The sequence below is a fragment of the Temnothorax americanus genome, unplaced genomic scaffold, assembly GCF_048541705.1.
Source record: "Temnothorax americanus isolate GAGA-0224 unplaced genomic scaffold, ASM4854170v1 Scaffold24, whole genome shotgun sequence".
NCBI classification, from domain to species: Eukaryota; Metazoa; Arthropoda; class Insecta; order Hymenoptera; family Formicidae; genus Temnothorax; species Temnothorax americanus.
Window position 1 is genome coordinate 692501 of NW_027509381.1, and position 17325 is coordinate 709825.

General features: G+C 38.2%; 3 protein-coding genes across 7 annotated transcripts in view; 1 reads left to right on the top strand and 2 right to left on the bottom strand.

Moving 5' to 3' along the window:
• LOC143898847 (A-type potassium channel modulatory protein KCNIP1) overlaps window positions 1-8490 on the top strand; it is an 84104-nt gene extending 75614 nt beyond the window's left edge. For 4 of the 5 annotated variants that reach the window (XM_077408625.1, XM_077408628.1, XM_077408627.1 and 1 more), the window contains one exon: window positions 1-5128. This exon is cut by the window's left edge and continues 816 nt beyond it. The gene's annotated coding sequence lies outside the window, so the exon portion shown is untranslated. Of the gene's footprint in view, window positions 5129-8359 lie in introns of those variants that run through there. The other variant, XM_077408630.1, reaches the window with a different exon arrangement.
• On the bottom strand, window positions 6779-13391 carry Lkrsdh (lysine ketoglutarate reductase/saccharopine dehydrogenase). The gene is made up of 10 exons (XM_077408622.1): window positions 12983-13391; window positions 12110-12592; window positions 11245-11470; window positions 10443-10770; window positions 9690-10053; window positions 8962-9284; window positions 8392-8641; window positions 8011-8274; window positions 7543-7924; window positions 6779-7124 (listed from the first exon to the last, which is right to left on the bottom strand). Exons 1-10 carry the CDS (start codon window positions 13076-13078, stop codon window positions 7009-7011), a joined length of 2832 nt encoding a protein of 943 aa, XP_077264748.1. The 5' UTR covers window positions 13079-13391; the 3' UTR covers window positions 6779-7008.
• Window positions 13392-13627: 236 nt separating this feature from the next.
• Tfiifalpha (transcription factor IIFalpha) lies at window positions 13628-16221 on the bottom strand. The gene is made up of 7 exons (XM_077408623.1): window positions 16026-16221; window positions 15831-15877; window positions 15367-15738; window positions 14980-15302; window positions 14592-14866; window positions 14090-14433; window positions 13628-13989 (listed from the first exon to the last, which is right to left on the bottom strand). Exons 1-7 carry the CDS (start codon window positions 16047-16049, stop codon window positions 13776-13778), a joined length of 1599 nt encoding a protein of 532 aa, XP_077264749.1. The 5' UTR covers window positions 16050-16221; the 3' UTR covers window positions 13628-13775.
• Between the last annotated feature and the right edge of the window lie 1104 nt (window positions 16222-17325).

Below are 17325 nucleotides of genomic sequence, written 5' to 3' on the forward strand. Positions count from 1 at the left end.
TAACGGATCGATCGCGCGACTTTGCGTTACCAGGAGCGTTCTCACGACTTACGAGAGATCGTGTGATTCATTTGGAAACACATCGGCCCGTATTCTGAACGCATTTTTATCGACAAATGTGCGTCCAGAATACGGGCCATCTTCTCCCTTAATGATAAATAACGCTTCGCGTCGTAAAAAAGAATCTCCCACGCTGAGAAATTAGTCCGAATTTCCCTTGTTATAGATTATCGCTCGAGATTCGGAAAGATATGTTATTTTGTTAAAAAGAGAAAAATGTATCACATATGGTTATCGCGTTGCCTCCTTGACAGCGATCGTTTCTCGGATAATTTGGGATCCCTGGTATAACGTAGTATTCGCAAATTGACTTTTCTAGTCTATCATTTTAGTTTAAACACTCCGCGTAATTGTTGTACTCGTCGATCTCTTTACACATTCTCCACCGTTACGACCGTTTATTACGATCGCATGGTCGCGACGATTGCGTATCGCGAACGGCGAGGATGATTTGTACGTTTTTGACGTGGCTATGCGTTTTGGTCTCTCTCGATTAAATTGTTAGCCACACGATGATCATCGACGAACGTAGATATCATACATACGTACGTACTTTCGTTGGTAGGTTCGTAGGTTGAAAACTTCGTTGTACGCCTTTTTCTAGACCCAATCGATTCTAACGAGCCTCGCGGGCATTCAATATTTCTGCTGGCGAAGGTACGGCTAATTTTTTTCGATATACCAAACGCATACCCGTATCGGCCGATGCTTGCTTATTAGCAAAATTTAGCAATTCTCTCCCCCCCCCCCCAAACATCTGCGAACAACTTTTTCTTTCGTCGTTGATTCGTCGTGACACGCAGCGTACATACACGCTGATACTTACCGGAAAGGTATTTTCGGTTCTTATCAATCCGACACTCTTTCCTTAGCGATAGTTTCGCAATCGATATTTGCCATTCAATCGTATTCACCGATATTGAAGCCGCTGACAAGAGATATTGATCGCCCCCGCGGACTCCTTGTAAGCGTTCATAGCGTGTAACATGTAGGTGTACGTGTGCGAAGCATCGATTTTCTAATGTATCCGTTATTGCGAGTCGTAGGCGTGCGAGCGTTGCGGGGGACATACGTTAGACTAGTCGAGTAGCGGAAGCCTGAGCGGCGATTATGGATTATCAAAATCGATTATACAATGAAACACCAAAGCTACCGTAGTTAGCTGTTACTTAAGTATAAAACGAGAATAATAATATAGTACGATTTATATATACATACATATATGCATACACGTAATTTTAGGATAAATTCGCGTTTAAGCGCCCGGTCGTCGGACTCGGGAAAAATTCATTCATTCTCAGAAAATGCACGTCGTTTCGTCGATACGCTCTACACAAAATACATCGCGCGATCACGATCCATATACGTACCCCTTTGTAGTATCGTCCGTCACCGTTGGCGGTCCGCATCAAGCCAGAAACTTGGGATCGTCGTTGATCGATCGTCGTGATCGCGAGACTTGTCGCGGGATTTTCTCTTCCCGGGGGGAATTATCGTCGCCGAGCGACGGATGGGACACGAGGCACGAGGCACCTCGCCGGCGGTGGCTTTCACGGGAATCGGGAATGGAACTATGGAACACGCGTGTTGCTAGGCTACGCCCTATGGCGCGTGCGTTTCTATAACGACTAATCAACGACTTATAATAACGGCGAGATCGCACAGCTTCCATCGCGGTCGAGCGCGGGACAATTAAGTTAAGTTTACGCTGAATCTCTACAAGACACAGGGTCACGTATGTACATACATAGAGGATAAGGTCATCGGATCAAGACGCTTAAATGTTAAAACCTTATTATTAAAATTCAGGCAAGAGATTCAAACAAATTGCGCTCGGACAAGTCAAAACGAACAAATAAGAATGTTCCAGGTTTAAATCCGAGTTCGGAGGTAATGTTCGAGTTTGAAATTAATGGTCGATCGGTTCGAAGATTTTGCTGTTCGATTAGCTCGGACATCCATTGCAAAAAAAAAATTATTGTTTGTTCTATTTTAAACATACGAGATTAGATCCAATAGATCGAACAGTTCGAATTGTTCGATATGAAATGGTCTGAACGATTTAAAATCTTGAAATTCGTGCTGTTCGAATTATTCAGTCGCACGAAAATTCCAAGCGCTAAATATCTCCCTTGGATTCGAAGACGCGAAGAAATTTATAAAATACGATTTAAACGGCTCCGCGCGAAGGATGACGAATGCAGTTTTCCTTTCCTTTCCTTTTCTTCTTCTTTTTTCCTCGATGATCTCTCGTAATCTCCTTTATGATCCTTTTATATTTCCTGTATACTGTACTTATAAAAAGATGTTGCACCTCGAGTCTGTGATCGCACTCATAAAGCTAAGGAGTTATCGCCATCAAATGTCAGGACCGAACTTGGAATAAAAGCACATATACATTGCCGGCCATTAATTTGTGAACGCTTACAGAAAGTTGTAAAAAATATAAGAAAAGAGGACGGCCGGTCTATATATAGGAGCTCCTTTTAACATCAAACCGTCTTTTTAATCGCGTCGGAGTCGTTAATTTGCATCAGAAGAAAATTATATATATATCCAACGTAATTATTTAATATAAAATTATTTAACGTAATTATTTAAGTAAAATACTTTTACGCCGGACGCTTCAATATTTTGTAAGCGTTGTCACATTAATGGCTCTTTTTTAAGATCGGAGGGTATAATTAAAATAAAAGAAGTAATCTAGCAACATTATTGCCCGTGATCAACGGTGCAAAACCGCTGCGATTTTCTCGCCATGATAACTGTCGACGGAGGATTTATATTCTTTAGGATATACGAGTGTATCGTATCTATTTAGAGTGATCAGCGCCGTCCTGCGACTTCGAAATGTAAACGCAGATTTGACCGAACAGGATCGCGTTGATCACTTCGGCTTGAAGAGATAGCGATACACATTTATTATATATATCTTCCTATGGTCTCTCGTCGATGTATATTTATATACATATTGTAGCGTTAACCACGGAGATATGTATAATCAAACACATTTTTTGTGAAATACCTACACCTTAAATCTCTGCCAGCATGTTGATTGATATTCAATGTGCCATGCGCCATAAAATGTTAACGCGTAAATCGAGAGCCGCGGGCACGCGAATTTTTGAGATATCGAGCCGAACTTTTCTAGCAGACTTTTTGCTATATTTCCCATCCTATTTCCCACACTATTTCCCACACTTTTTCGAAATTATTCAATTGTAAACGCGCAGACATCGGGACAAACTTCTCCCATCGAGGCATCTCCCTTTACTTCTGTACGTATTGCAATGGAAGACCAATACCTATGCGCATAAACTGTACAAACACGAGATGCCGTATATTTTTTATAAATTTTTGTTACCTTTTGCGAGGCACGAAGTATATTCGCAAAAACGTTTCTCTACGCAGAATTCATGTAATAGCCGGCAATTTTTGCTGATTGCAATCCGGTATTAAACAGAAGAAAAGCACAAAAATTCCTAAGAAAATACTCAAAAAGCATAAAAATAAAAATAATTGCGCTAATACCTATAGAAATGTTCATGAACACGGATACGTAATTTTTATTTGAATATAATTCGCGTTAGTTGATGTTTAACAGTTATTAAAGAAACATGCCTATACGAATTTTAAACTGAAAGAACTTAATTCTACACAAAGCAGAATTAATTGAAATCTATTTGCCTCTAACTACATGTATACTATACATAATAAATTCTCGAAATGAATTGTGAAATGTTCCTAAAAAGGTAAAACTTAATTATATCAAGCGCTGGATATACGTTAATGTCAAATCATTGAACAGAATAGAAACGAATATATAAATTATTTAGAAATTATTGGTTCTGTGTAATGAAACTTTATATTTCGCACGAACTAACTAACAAGATCTTTTAAGTTGAACTTAGAAGATGAACACTATTGGACACCTCCAAGAAGTTAAAACACGACTAAATTCCGTCGAGACTAATACGAAGCATATAATAAATTAAAATATAATTGATTACAAAATAACTTAAAGTCAATACTCAATTTGCAAAAATGATGTTTTTGGACAATAGTCCTACTATCTTTTTTTGAAACGTGCGTTAAAATAATGTCATCGCTGGCTCGATTCACTCGATTGCGTGCATTTTAAATTTTAACAAATATGTTTAACATCAGGCACACCGTTAATTGATATGCGGCGCTGATTTTTAATTTTGAGGGTACGTTTGGGATCGACCTCCGACTGTCGAGTACCACGGGCGATTGGACAAAGAATGCGTAACAAATCGAATCAATTACGATAATCCCAAAAGACGAGAGAAAAAAATATACGAGGAGGGAAGTGAGGCAGGGAGTGCAGCTGAACGGCAACTTAGTCAATTTATTAAGGTTTAGAGGACATTAGGAGATTTACCGTACGATATTGTAAAAATTGCGTGGCTTTAAACTTAAATATTGTCGAAGGATTACTATTACTAGTCATATTATCTGTCTCCTTCTATCTCAATCACGAAATGAGGGACATCAGTCTTAGCGTGCGCGAAGGTAGTCTTCATTCCGTTACGTGCGCTTAGCGGCGTTGTAAGCGTGATAGTCACGTAAATTGCGCGTAAAATAGTCAACAAGATCGGACGGAGGCCGTCGATATTCGAGTGAATTATTTCCACGTTCGAATCTATTTGCACTGATTATCACACCCTAATTACCTTCTAATTAAATATGCATATAACATAATTATATAATTTTATGCATCTATGTTTCGCACTATGACGGAGTTGTATAATTGTAATTATCTAAATCTATTTAAAGTATTTATAAAAATTGTAAAAAATTTGCGAAAAATTTAGTGAACTAGTTTAGAGAAGAATGAAAAGAATTAATATATTATAAATAAACTTTGAATATTGTTTAGATCTTAACTCGTCCGATTACATTATCTCCGGCGTTTTGTCTAGTATCTGTCATAATTTTCATTTACACGAGAAAACAGAGTAGAGATACAAGTTTTCATGGACTATTCGAGCGTAGATTTACGTTTGAAGCTCGAAATATCGGCGCGGTTTCCGAATACTAATATTGCTCGTGGAAAAAAAGGGTGTCACAGTTTATTAAAATAGTTAATCGTTACATAATATCACTGGTTATATTAGAGACGATACAATTGTTGAGCTTGGAAGCACTTTTTTATAGTGAAGTTAGAGTTACGATCGATTAGCGAGATCCTCCCTCGCGGGCTCGGATCTGTTACTCTTTATAGTGATAATATAGAATACGCATTACTACTAATGTAATTATGCAGAATGCATTAATTATATCTCATACTGCCAATCTGTAAATCATCATACGTAGTTTCTAATTAATGACATCGATAGGTAATTTCTAGGTAAAGATCATGGATAGGGTAGGTAGGGGTTTCTTTCGGGACACTTTAACGAATCGTCGAAATCTCTTTGCGCGCGTAGCATTTCTATATTTAAAGCAAATTTCTCTTTTTCAACAATTTTTTTCTTTTACGGGGACATTCGAAAAGTATTTAATTAGATTGGATCTTTTTGTATATTCTTCATGCAACTGATTAAATATTTTTTTTAAAAAGAAGGATGTGCCCCCTTACATCTCTAAAGTCCTCGTAAGCGCTTTGTAAAAATTATAGTCGTTTCAGTAATTTGTAAAACTTACGCAAAGGCCAATTAGAGATTATTAGAAATTATTCATGAAAGTTACGATCACGTTCACGCTATAGTAATTTGCGAAACAATTAAAAATTATTTTAACCACCATTGTAATAGTAATAGATTTTATAGTATGACACAAAAGAAAAAGTTATTTGAGGGCTATAGTTTCAACTTTAGTTTTAGAAACGAGGAGCAAACATCAAATTGCGTCACGCACAAGGTTCAACATTGAATATACCGATGTAGCTTAAACTATTTATCGCTTTTAAATAATAAAATGAGTTATCGTACTAAAACTGGAGGAATACTTTTATCATATAACAGCGTCATTATTCGCTTTTATAAAGATAATTGAAAATTAATGCAATCTATTTAATTTTAATCGTTTTAATAGATCGTTTTGCAGATTTCATCTGATAAGTGTCGTTGCAAAAAATTTCAATTATTGTATATGCATATGTATGAAATAATCGAAAGTATATCATTGTTTATTATACATATTCTTTTGTGCTATTTAGCACAAAACTTTGCCGCTTAAAATAGCAGTGAAAATCATTGTTACTAAATTTGTCTAATTCTTGCAAAGCGTTAGCGAATTCGTCACGCAAATCAATTAGTCGTGTGACATAAACGCACGCGACGTGCAAATCACGACTGCAAATTAATTACTTTACTGGTGCTTCGATAGACTTTCTGATTGTTCTGGTGCGTAAAATCGATTCGTTTTCAATCAAATCGTAACGAGTGGAGGCGAGAGTGGTGTTCCTGTGTTATCATTCTAATTATATCTTAAGGTGATTAGATTTACTGAGACAAAAAGAGATTGCAATAAGCGAAATATCATTGTATTGTTAGCGATTTTCCACACTGGGGTGGTGTGTGTGTAATATCAATAAATGTTAAATATATCAAATTAAAAAATCCCGTCTTCCTGGTTTTCCCATCAGACGCTTATTAACGAGAGAAACATTTTAGATGTAAAAATTGATTAATATAAGACATAAGTAATACAAGTATAATTACAATAGAAAATGAAAAGAGAGTAATCATAATCTGTCTTTTATTTTTTATTAAAACAATTCGTGATACTATGCTTATATGATTCATTCATAAATTTGTTAATGCTGATATGTGTATAAAATTGTTACAAAATTTATAAAAAAAATTTTTCACTTTTTACATTATACATAAGTAAGTAAAATATATTAACTTTTAATTTCTGCAATGCAAGGTATATGTACACATGGTCGAAAAACAATTATGGTAGTTTGTGATGAATCAGTTATAGCCATTTAGAGGTCTCGAAGGATTGTAAGCCTTCAGTCCTCAGTCGATTAAGAATAGGTCGATATATATCGGGCGTGAAAGGCAGCACCATTCCACGCTGCTGAATTTCACCTAAATAAAATTAGATTGTAAGAAGACTAAGAACATTGGAGTAAACTCGAATAAGTACATATTCAATTAATATTTAAAGCATATTATGATTCATAATTTATGAATTAAATTAATATACAGATAAATCACACATTCAGATATCTTTTTTTTAGGAAATTGCAGTATAATTTATATCGATGATTTGCTAAAATTTTCAGAAACTGTCTACTATTTTTCTATAAATTTATCATCATTGAAATATATTTATATTACATTTTCTAATAATTTGATCACCTAGACATTCATGTATTCTTCTTGGCAGTAATTTCAATATAAAAATTATTTTGCTCGATAAAAAAATGTAGCCTATAAGTAACAATTTTAAGCTGAGAAATTGAACAAATAATTATACGAAAAATATCAAAGGAGGATTACGAACCGTCCAGAATCATCTTGACGGCGATAGCCGCGGGATAACCGACCGTACGCGCCATTGCGGATTGTCCAGAAACGTCTCCATAAAGCACCAAGTTGATCCCTCTGGATTCCCGCCTGTTATCCGGCCAAAGTATACCAACGTCGTGCCTCAATATCACAAGATCACGCTCGTTTTTCTCATAATAGAGCTTCTTCGACAAGTAATGCGTAAGCGTGTCGAGAGGAGTATTCAGTTTCAAGACCAGATCCTCCTCCAAGAGGCCCAGATCTTCGATGGCCTTCACACGCTCCCACGAATTCACTCTTTCCGCCAATTTCTGCTTCAGGTTCTCGTAAAAGATACTGTCGTTCGCCAAACCGAGCAAGTTGCACGCCAACACTCGCTAGAATTTAAATAATTGAGGACGGATCGATTTTTTTAATTTGCGGAATATTTCGCGTATATATATGGAAAACTGGTGACACCCACCCAGGTGATGTCCGGCCCGTTCGGATGTAAAATCGGATGCGGATTGGGATCGATCAGACCGAGCAATTGCAAGCCTAGGATGGTATCTGAGAATCCCTTGAACCTGAGCGTACCACGCAGCACGGTACTCGCGTTTTGTAAGCCGTAGTAATCCCTATACATCGTGCTGTCTCGATTGGGAAAGCCTTCCAAGGCGAAGCCCGGAAGGAAATCCAAGTCCTGTACGGTGGACATCAAATCGCCGCCTCCCGCGATCTCCACTTCCTACAAGGAAAAAATATACCAATACGTGTCACTCTTTTTAAATAAATCCTGTTTGGTTTAATAAAGGATAAACCATTTCTTTTAGGGATAGATACGAAAAATACTTCAACGGCTCACCTGACCCTCGTGAAGGTATTTCGCTGGCGCCAGGGTGTTTAGCAGTGCACCTCGTGGGGACCAACTGAATTTATACCTCAGAGGATTGGAGGAACACTCCGGCGCGGGCAAACCACCGCACCACGAGACGAAGGACTCTATCTTGCCGCCCGCTTGTCTCACATCGTCGAAACACTCGATCGCCAAAAAATGATCGATCCCCGGGTCCAATCCGACTTCATTTAGCACGGTGACGCCAGCTTCTTGGGCTCTATCCACGAAAAAAACGAAGATTTTAATTTACAATTAGAAAAAACATTTCAAGTAAACACGTTTGACGTTGTGTACTATGGCGATAAATTACATCTCTCTATTAAAATAAACATATTTTACATCTATTTTCAGCGCAATTTGCGATTCTAATCGCAAAAACCAACGAGAGCCACCATAATCGATTCCCTAATCCTAAAAATTGGAAGATTTTATTGAATCCTACTTTTTGCATTTATCAAGATTTTGCGTTGGACATATCGCATACGATTAAACATGGTACATTTTAGGATACATGAACTCGTTTGTATTGATGCTTACTCTTCGTGCAATGCCTTGACGTCGTCGTTCATATAGCTCGCTGTTACCAAGTGATTCTTGGTTTCTATACAAGCCTTGGCAATGACGTGATGCAACGAGTACGGCAGAAGGGAGACGACCACGTTCGCCGATTTTATCACGTCGTGCAATGTGTCAGAGCGATCGAGGACGTTCAAGAAGACTGGCTCCACACCTGGGAACCGATTGGCCAGCGCGTCAGCCTCATCCTTCAGCTGCGACGCCACCACCAGCCTTATATTCTTATCCCTGTGCAAATACTCAACCAAGGGTGCGGAAACGTATCCTGCGCCGAGAACGACCACCTGTTGGCACGTTGGCATAGACAAACAAAATCGTGATTCCGTTATAATATTCCGTTAATTTCAGCATCGCTTCAAATCTACACTGTACTAGAATCCAGATTGCAATCGTACTAAATTGTAGAGATTTGAGATTGTGCGAGCTATTCAAATCGGGTGAGATTCGATTCAATTCGAATTTTTAACGATTCAAATCTGAACGATTCAAAAATTTCGAATCTAGATGGTTCGAATAATACGAATCATAAATTGTCGTTAATATTTTTGTTATGTTTTACAATAAACGTTTTTAACATTAGACGTTAAATATGTAGAATTTTTCGCGTCGAAATTAACTTTAATTTGAATAAAGATATAAAACAGAAGAAGGATATAGTAGCAACAAACGCGCGAAAGAAAACATTTTACCGTTTTATTCTGCTGTTCTCCGTTATCGGCTTTATGCTTGCTGCGTTGATTCAGCTGCCTGAGTTCTTGGATGTACTCGAAATTGGGCGTTAATTTCCCATTGGACGCGATAATGGCGCTGTGCACGGCGGGGCTGAAGTTGTGCTCGTCCAGCGACCTTTTCGCGTCCGATTGTATGATATCCAAAGCATATGGATACAAAAGATTGCCGAAAAAATCCGTCGATTCTTTCGGCAGTTGCGTGGGCATATTGTCAATCGAGCAGACCAGCACGCCGGGGCCCTTGAAGGATTTCGTGTCCTTGTTCCGGTCGGCATCGTATAGACAAAATGGCGTATCGATCGTCGTGCACTCGTTCATGAACCTTGCGCGAAAAATTAACAGTTGTATAACAATAATTATCTCACTGCCATTAAAAAGCAAGATAAATTGAAGAGCACAATCCATGCCATAATTACTTAATATAATTTGAAAAATTTTACGTTTACAAGAAAATACAATGCAACATATGCCAACAGGTCGTGCTTTGACATTATTATAAGTTGTTATTACATAATTATATATAAATTATTATATATCATATTATTTATAAATTATATTATAAATCTATATAATTAAAGTGTAAATTAATAATGATAAACAAATTTTGTATGATCATAATTATAATTATAACTGATAATATTGATGCAGAATTTTACTGTCTTCGGAGAAGACTTCTTCTGTTATACGCTTTTCCGAATCCCTAACACGTACTCGATGCTGCCGCCCGGATCAGCGGATATGTCGCAGATACCGAGCATCCGGTGCGGCAGGGCGGGAGCGCCGACGCTTATCGGCAGCCACGGGGTGTTAGCGGGCCTGAGGAGGTATTTCGCGTCCGGTATCGTCAACAGCTTCGGCGAGTCCACCGCCCAGTATATACCGTTGATGATGACCGAGGCATACGGCGCTATCTTTTTGCTGAAGGTAGAAATGTACAGCTCTGGATGCTGGTCGTACTCCTCGGGATCAAAACCGCCGCCCTCCTTCCTCTTTAGGTGATGCCTACGCCGCACCTCGCAGCCGTATATCTTTGTCGTATCTGGAACGATTTGAAGAAGATATAAATACCGTATACTGATAAGAGATTATACTGCTGTGATAAATATTTTTGTTTACTCTAAACGACGATGGATTCCACGACTCTTGTGCAAAGAGTTTTATCATGGAAAAAAAAGAGAAAGATATATAATAAGATGATGCAATAAGAGTGACGAAGAGATAAGACACCTTTATATCGCGAAGCTATTAAGATCATATATAATCATACAGCGCGATACAATATGATTATTTAATGATTATATACATAATAATTATGGTATTGATTATTTTATTTCAAACAATGTAAATTAAACTGCGAATAAAAATGTAATATTCTGTAATTTAAAGAAAAAGTGACATCAGTTTCAGAAGACCAGTTTAGATGGCGATTATGATGTTTGCGAGAGGGCTCGACGACTTAAAAGCGATAAAGCGTTTCGCGAGTTGCGAAACGACGTCGCGAGTTGCAACATACCGCCGTGCTCAGCGACTTTCCGCAACATTTCGGGCGGCACATATTCGTGAGGCAACTCTTGGAAGACCTCCTGACCACCCTGGCTAACGTTACCGCTGCCCGTGAAGACGAAGGTCAACGGGCCGATCGACTTCGGCATGGCGCCCAGCGCGATTTCATATCCCGCACCGCGGATCGCTTGGCGTGCCATAGCTGAATCTCTATAATTATGCGCCGGTCCGATGTGCTAATCAAACGATTAATTTATTATTAATTTATTAATTATTAAATATTGAATCGATAGAGACGTTCATGTTGTTTGGAATAACTTTCATCTCAATTAAAATACATGTAATAGTCTGATATTTTTTAGAAGTTACAATAGTATATAACAGATCTCATTGTGATCTCTTACACCCGGATGATTGATAATTGCTTATCACATGCATCTAGTTTATTTTTTCCACTACATTTTTCCACTGAAGGAGAAGTACTTACAAGAATACAACAAACAAAATTTTATCAATTAGATAATACTCTCTTAGAGCAGATAACATTTATTTAAATTTTTATAAAATTTTGCAAAGATAACAGTGGGTAATTCTAAATTTTTATACACAGTCTACGGTTTAAACTGTAGAGAAAATAAAATTGATTATTATCAATTTAATATAAATAAAAAAAATTATATCTCAGAATATAACGTATATAATTTTACATTCTTTTAATTGATCCCGAACATTGACGTCTATCAATTTAATGAAGTATTTAATAATTTATAAATTAATAATAAATTAATTGAATGAATCCAATAGAACATTTAATTCAATAATAATTTCTGGATCAATGGTGCATTTATGATCATTTCTAGAATACATAAACGTACCATGAACGGAGTATGGTGACCCAAGGCTAGCAGCCTCAGGCCCAAACCGTGAAGTATGTTCACCATTCCGGCGACCCCGGCGTACTTGCCGAAAGCCACCACTCTTTGGCCATCCGCGTCCGTGAGCTTCTCGTAGTCCAGGAGACGTATGTTCTTCTCCAAAATCGCGTCCAGGAGGGGCATATTACTCTCCTGGGCCTTGATGGTGTGCGAGAATAAGCAGTACGTCTTATTGGGTATCAATTGGTCCACCGGCACCTGCTTGACACCGAAGATGACGGAGGCTGAGCTGATGTCCTCTTGCAGCAGGGCGCCTGCCGCCTGGTAGGCTTGGGCGGGATACGCCCTTCGGTTGCTGGGCTGCACGATCACCTTCACGCCCGATCTGACGAGGCGGCGAACGTTCGCCGGGGCTAACGGTGCCCTCCTCTCCCATACTGATTGATCCTCTCGTCTTATAGCTATTACTTTGCCCTTAAGATTCTAAAAAGATTCGATGCGAGGAAACGCACAGCTTAATTAGTATGCTTTACGCATCTGCGATGGTTCGTTTAAAATAAACCTGCTTTTGTTATTGATTTTTCAAAAGGAATTATCCAGAGGAATTCGGATCACCGGACGTTTCACACTAGGAGCAACGGAAGAAAAGAGTAGAGGAATTTTTTTAATTTAAAGCCCGACTTTGGAAATTAAGAAAAATTCAATTTTTTTGAATCGAATGAATAATTTATATCGATTTTTTATCTCGTGTCCACTTGATTTTTCGCCGAAGAATGTCTGGCGATGTCTGGCATCGGTGCGATTGATTAGACGGATCGTCATCGAAATTATGCCACGTAGAACGCGTTATTTCGAACGTATCTGGATGCTTACACTTATACATCTGGCGTTATGGGTGACAACATGAGTCGCAGCGGTCAACAGACGACGTGATTCACGTCCAGCCTTGATCAACCCTAACACCCGCATCACACCTTGGTTGATGCTGATTTAGCGGCAGTGTAAAGGTCGCCGGGTTGTCGGGAGGAGGTCCGAGAGGAATTCACCAGTTGAAACCGATTCGCGGCGATCGCGTCGACTGGAATAACGCGAATCTCTCGCTTGTGTTCGAACTGTTTTTGAATATTTTGAACCGAGTCGACAATGTATTACTGTATGTATTACGTTATACTACACGTATGTGCTCGTACTGCTTGGGTCAGTGAAAATGTCAGAAAGTATTACAAAATCGTCGATAAACTCGGAGTCACGCTCTTATCGGCATCGTATGACCCTCTGACCATCGTATACTGGCAGTACCATTGAAATGAGCGTACGGTGCAACCCTGGAAAAATTTGTTTTTCTTTTCACGCGCGTTTATCGTTACCGGCCTGATAATGACGACACGCGCGCACCAAGAATAAATGTCTAATCGTAAACAATAGACTTGTCAAGCGTATGACGCTAGTGTTTTCAATAGTTCGCCTTAATCACCGCGTATTTGAAGAGATCATGGAATTGAATTAGAAAGATTCTGGTGCAGTTTCGTAGGATTTTAATGTACAGGTACCTCTCCATGGAGTTATTACAGAGAACGGCATTGTGCAACTGAGCAAACACTATACATGTGTTCTCGTAACAATCTCGTAACAATCGTAAACTCAATGCCTCGTATGCGTACTGAAATCAGTTGGATTGCGTTTTGATTGATAGATACATTTTGTTCTTGATGGTCTGCTTGGTAGGATTTATCTTTTTCAGTATTTGAGTCATAATGTTGACAAGTTGCTCGGATGTGAGACCGGTCTTCTTGGATTTGAATTTCTGCAGCAACTCGGTCGTTGTCATCGGCTTACGTACTAAATACCGCCTCACTGCTTCCTCCGTAATTCCCGATTCGCTGAAAGATATAAAATATAATTATTATAATCATCATAATAATTATAATTATTATTGCACGTTTATATCATGTCTGTGCAGACACAAAGACAGAAACATACTTTGCTCCCGGTATATACGACGTTACTGGAACTAGATTGAAGTTATCGAGTTTTAATTTTTTCGCTTGCGACAAGTCTGGAGATCCAGATTGCTTTCTCTTAAGAGAATCCGAGACACCGGACGCTGCAGGTGTTGGCGTGGAACATCTCGAGCTATGTGCACTGTTAGGTTTCTTGTTATCTTTCTCTTTTAGCGCTGTATCCGAATCTGATTCTGAGTTGCTGGAGAAATCGCTAGAGGAATCCTTTCCTGACGCTGACTTCTTCTGATCCTTTTTCTTGGCTTTCTTCTTCTTCTTTTTGTCTTTCCTCTTGTCCATTTCTTTACCAAGCTTGTCTTTATCCTGTAACAAAGTACATTAGAAATGTAGGACAAAATAGTTAGCAAACACAACAATGATAATAATGATAAATGCGATGGAATAATTTATCGTTTAAAGAATAACGTATGTGTATTGTATGTGTGTTTATCAATAAATGCCATGACAATATGTTACATTACTTTATCATCCTTTTCCTTTCCTTCATCGTCTTCATCCTTATCTTCTTCACCGTCCTTCTTATCTGTTTGTTCCTCATCATCTTCGTCTTCGTCAGACGCGAGCAATTTTCTCAACGCATCCTCTTCTGCAACAGACTTCTGCTGGTCGTCCGATTCAGAATCAGAGGAATCGGAAATATAATCACATTCCCTTCCTTCTTCATCGCCGTCGTCGCTCTCCTCGAACGCTTCATCGTCCGAGACATTTTTCTTCTTCTTTTTCTTTTGCAGTTGAGCTGTGATATTTAATTAAACTATATATTGTATCTGTCTATAATACACGATTAATACATACTTTCATTATCCGAAAATAAATATGTATATAATTACAGATAATCTTGTTTATTACCTTTATCTTTCTTTTTCTTTTTTCCATCATCCTCATCCTCAGAGGCTTTCTTATTCTCATCTTCGTCGCTGTCTGACTCATCATCGTCGCTGTCCATCCATTCGTCCATCTCTGATATTTTCAATTCCTTCTCTTTCTTTCCCGGTCTCTTGCCTTTACCACCTTCCACCAATTCCTCCTCGTCTCCACCGTCCTCGTCATTCCTCAATCTCTTGCGTAACATCAACGAAAAATAATTCATTACCTTATTTCTACGACTGAATTCCTGCTCTGCTTCCTCAGCACTGAGAGCCTTGTACCTCTGGATCGGCTGAAAGTTATACCTATACATGAAAGTTTGACTTTTGAGTATTTATCGATGAACAATCAACAATACAAAATGCCTACCATTCGTGCAAAGGAAAGGCCTCTATGGCACCATCGGCAGCATGCGTGAAGACGTAATATGCAGCATTTTCACTGACTCCTCCCTCGCGAATGCCTTTGAACTTCTTTCCAGTTTTCCCACCGGATTTCAAAATCCATGGCTGATCCTCCGGTTTATACTTCCTACTGGTAATGCCATACTTCTTTCTCCTGGCTTCCTCCCTGGCATCACGTCCAAATTCGGACCCAGCACCGAACTTTGGCATTTCTTCTTCTATACCCTTGTATTCTTTCATATTGTTCTCTCGTTCCATTTTTACCTGGGTCCACTTTGAAAAGTCTACATTCAGTGTTGCATTGAATCTCATGACATTGTGTTTCTTCTTGCTATTTCTAAAAGAATCCGTAAATTGACTTTAATAAAATATGTGTTACAATGATGTGAAATGAAGAAGAAACACAGTATTAAATAACACAATACTAACTTTGGTACTCGAATACTAAATTCCTGCACGGATGGTGAAACTGAAGACTGAAAAAAAAATATATATATATATATAATCGCCGTAAAAATAACATAATTCTTTTTCTAAGATAATAAGGTGAATTGTTCTTCCGGACTACACAATTACAGTAACATAACCTACTGCATTGTTGCAGCTATAACCTATTAAACTTACCTTTGAAACTGTACTTGAATTCATATCGTAACTTGATAAAAACTTTCGCTGATTTAACACTACTAATGATTTAAAGGAATGTGTCTTTGAGCTACAACATACATAATTCAATCCAACAGTAATCCAACAACGGTTAACATAATCAACGTGGATGGTGGAACGTGGAATCAACGGCTACGTTCCGAGTTCCGAGACTTCCGAGTTCCGATATTTACTCATTTACTGCCACCTTGAGATGGAAATATTTTACTGAAAATACAATAAAATTTTACAGAAATTCTCTCAACTGATCCTATTTTATTGTTATTCCATCAATATTTCAGTAAAAATTTAGTTTTTTCAATTAAATTCAGTAAATTTCATGATATCTAATATAAAAGAAATTTTGTTACTACTTTTTAATAGTATAATTTAACTTTCCCTGTATTTTTCACACTTATTACATTACATTTAATAAGAAAAATTGTTATTTATTTTGAAATATTCATTCAGTAAATTTCAATAATTTATTTCACTTTTCATCGATTTCATAATGGCCGGTTCTACTACAATTGGTTGTATCGTAGCGTCGTAAGTCGTAACGTCGTAACTCGTAAGAAATTGACCAATTATAATCGAATTTAAAGAGAATAATCGACTGTGATTGAGTAATTTCTTACGAATTAAGCAGGGCACACACACTTTTCGTAGAACGTAACTTTTTCGTTAAGCGATTAAGCCCGATGTCCACGATGCAAGAATGTCTAAGTTTCGATTTAAGCCAATCAACTTGCAGCTCTTACAGAAAAGTAGCAGTTTCATTGGCTTAAACCGAAACTGGGACACTTCTTGCATCGTGGACATCGGGCTTTAAGCTGGCCACACACGCTTTTTCGCGTAACAGTAACAGTAGGATTTCGACCAATCGCGTTACTCGATTTGAAAACGTACGGCCGTATGTACGTTCCCGAATCGAGTTATAGAGGATTCACATTGCGTCCGATCACGTCCGATGTTCGACGTACGACGATCCGACATCCAATAACAGAATTTCTTATTAGAGACAAAAATTTCCTATTGGATGTCGGATCGTCGTACGTCGAACTTTGGACGCGGTGTGAATCCTCCATTATTATTAGAGACAAAAATTTCCTATTGGATGTCGGATCGTCGTACGTCGAACATCGGACGCAGTGTGAATCCTCCATTATGCTAGGTCTACAATGCGAGTCGTAAAGTCGTGAGTCGTAAGAATTGACCAATCACAATCGATTATTCTCCTCAAATTCGATTGTGATTGGTCAATTCTTACGACTCACGA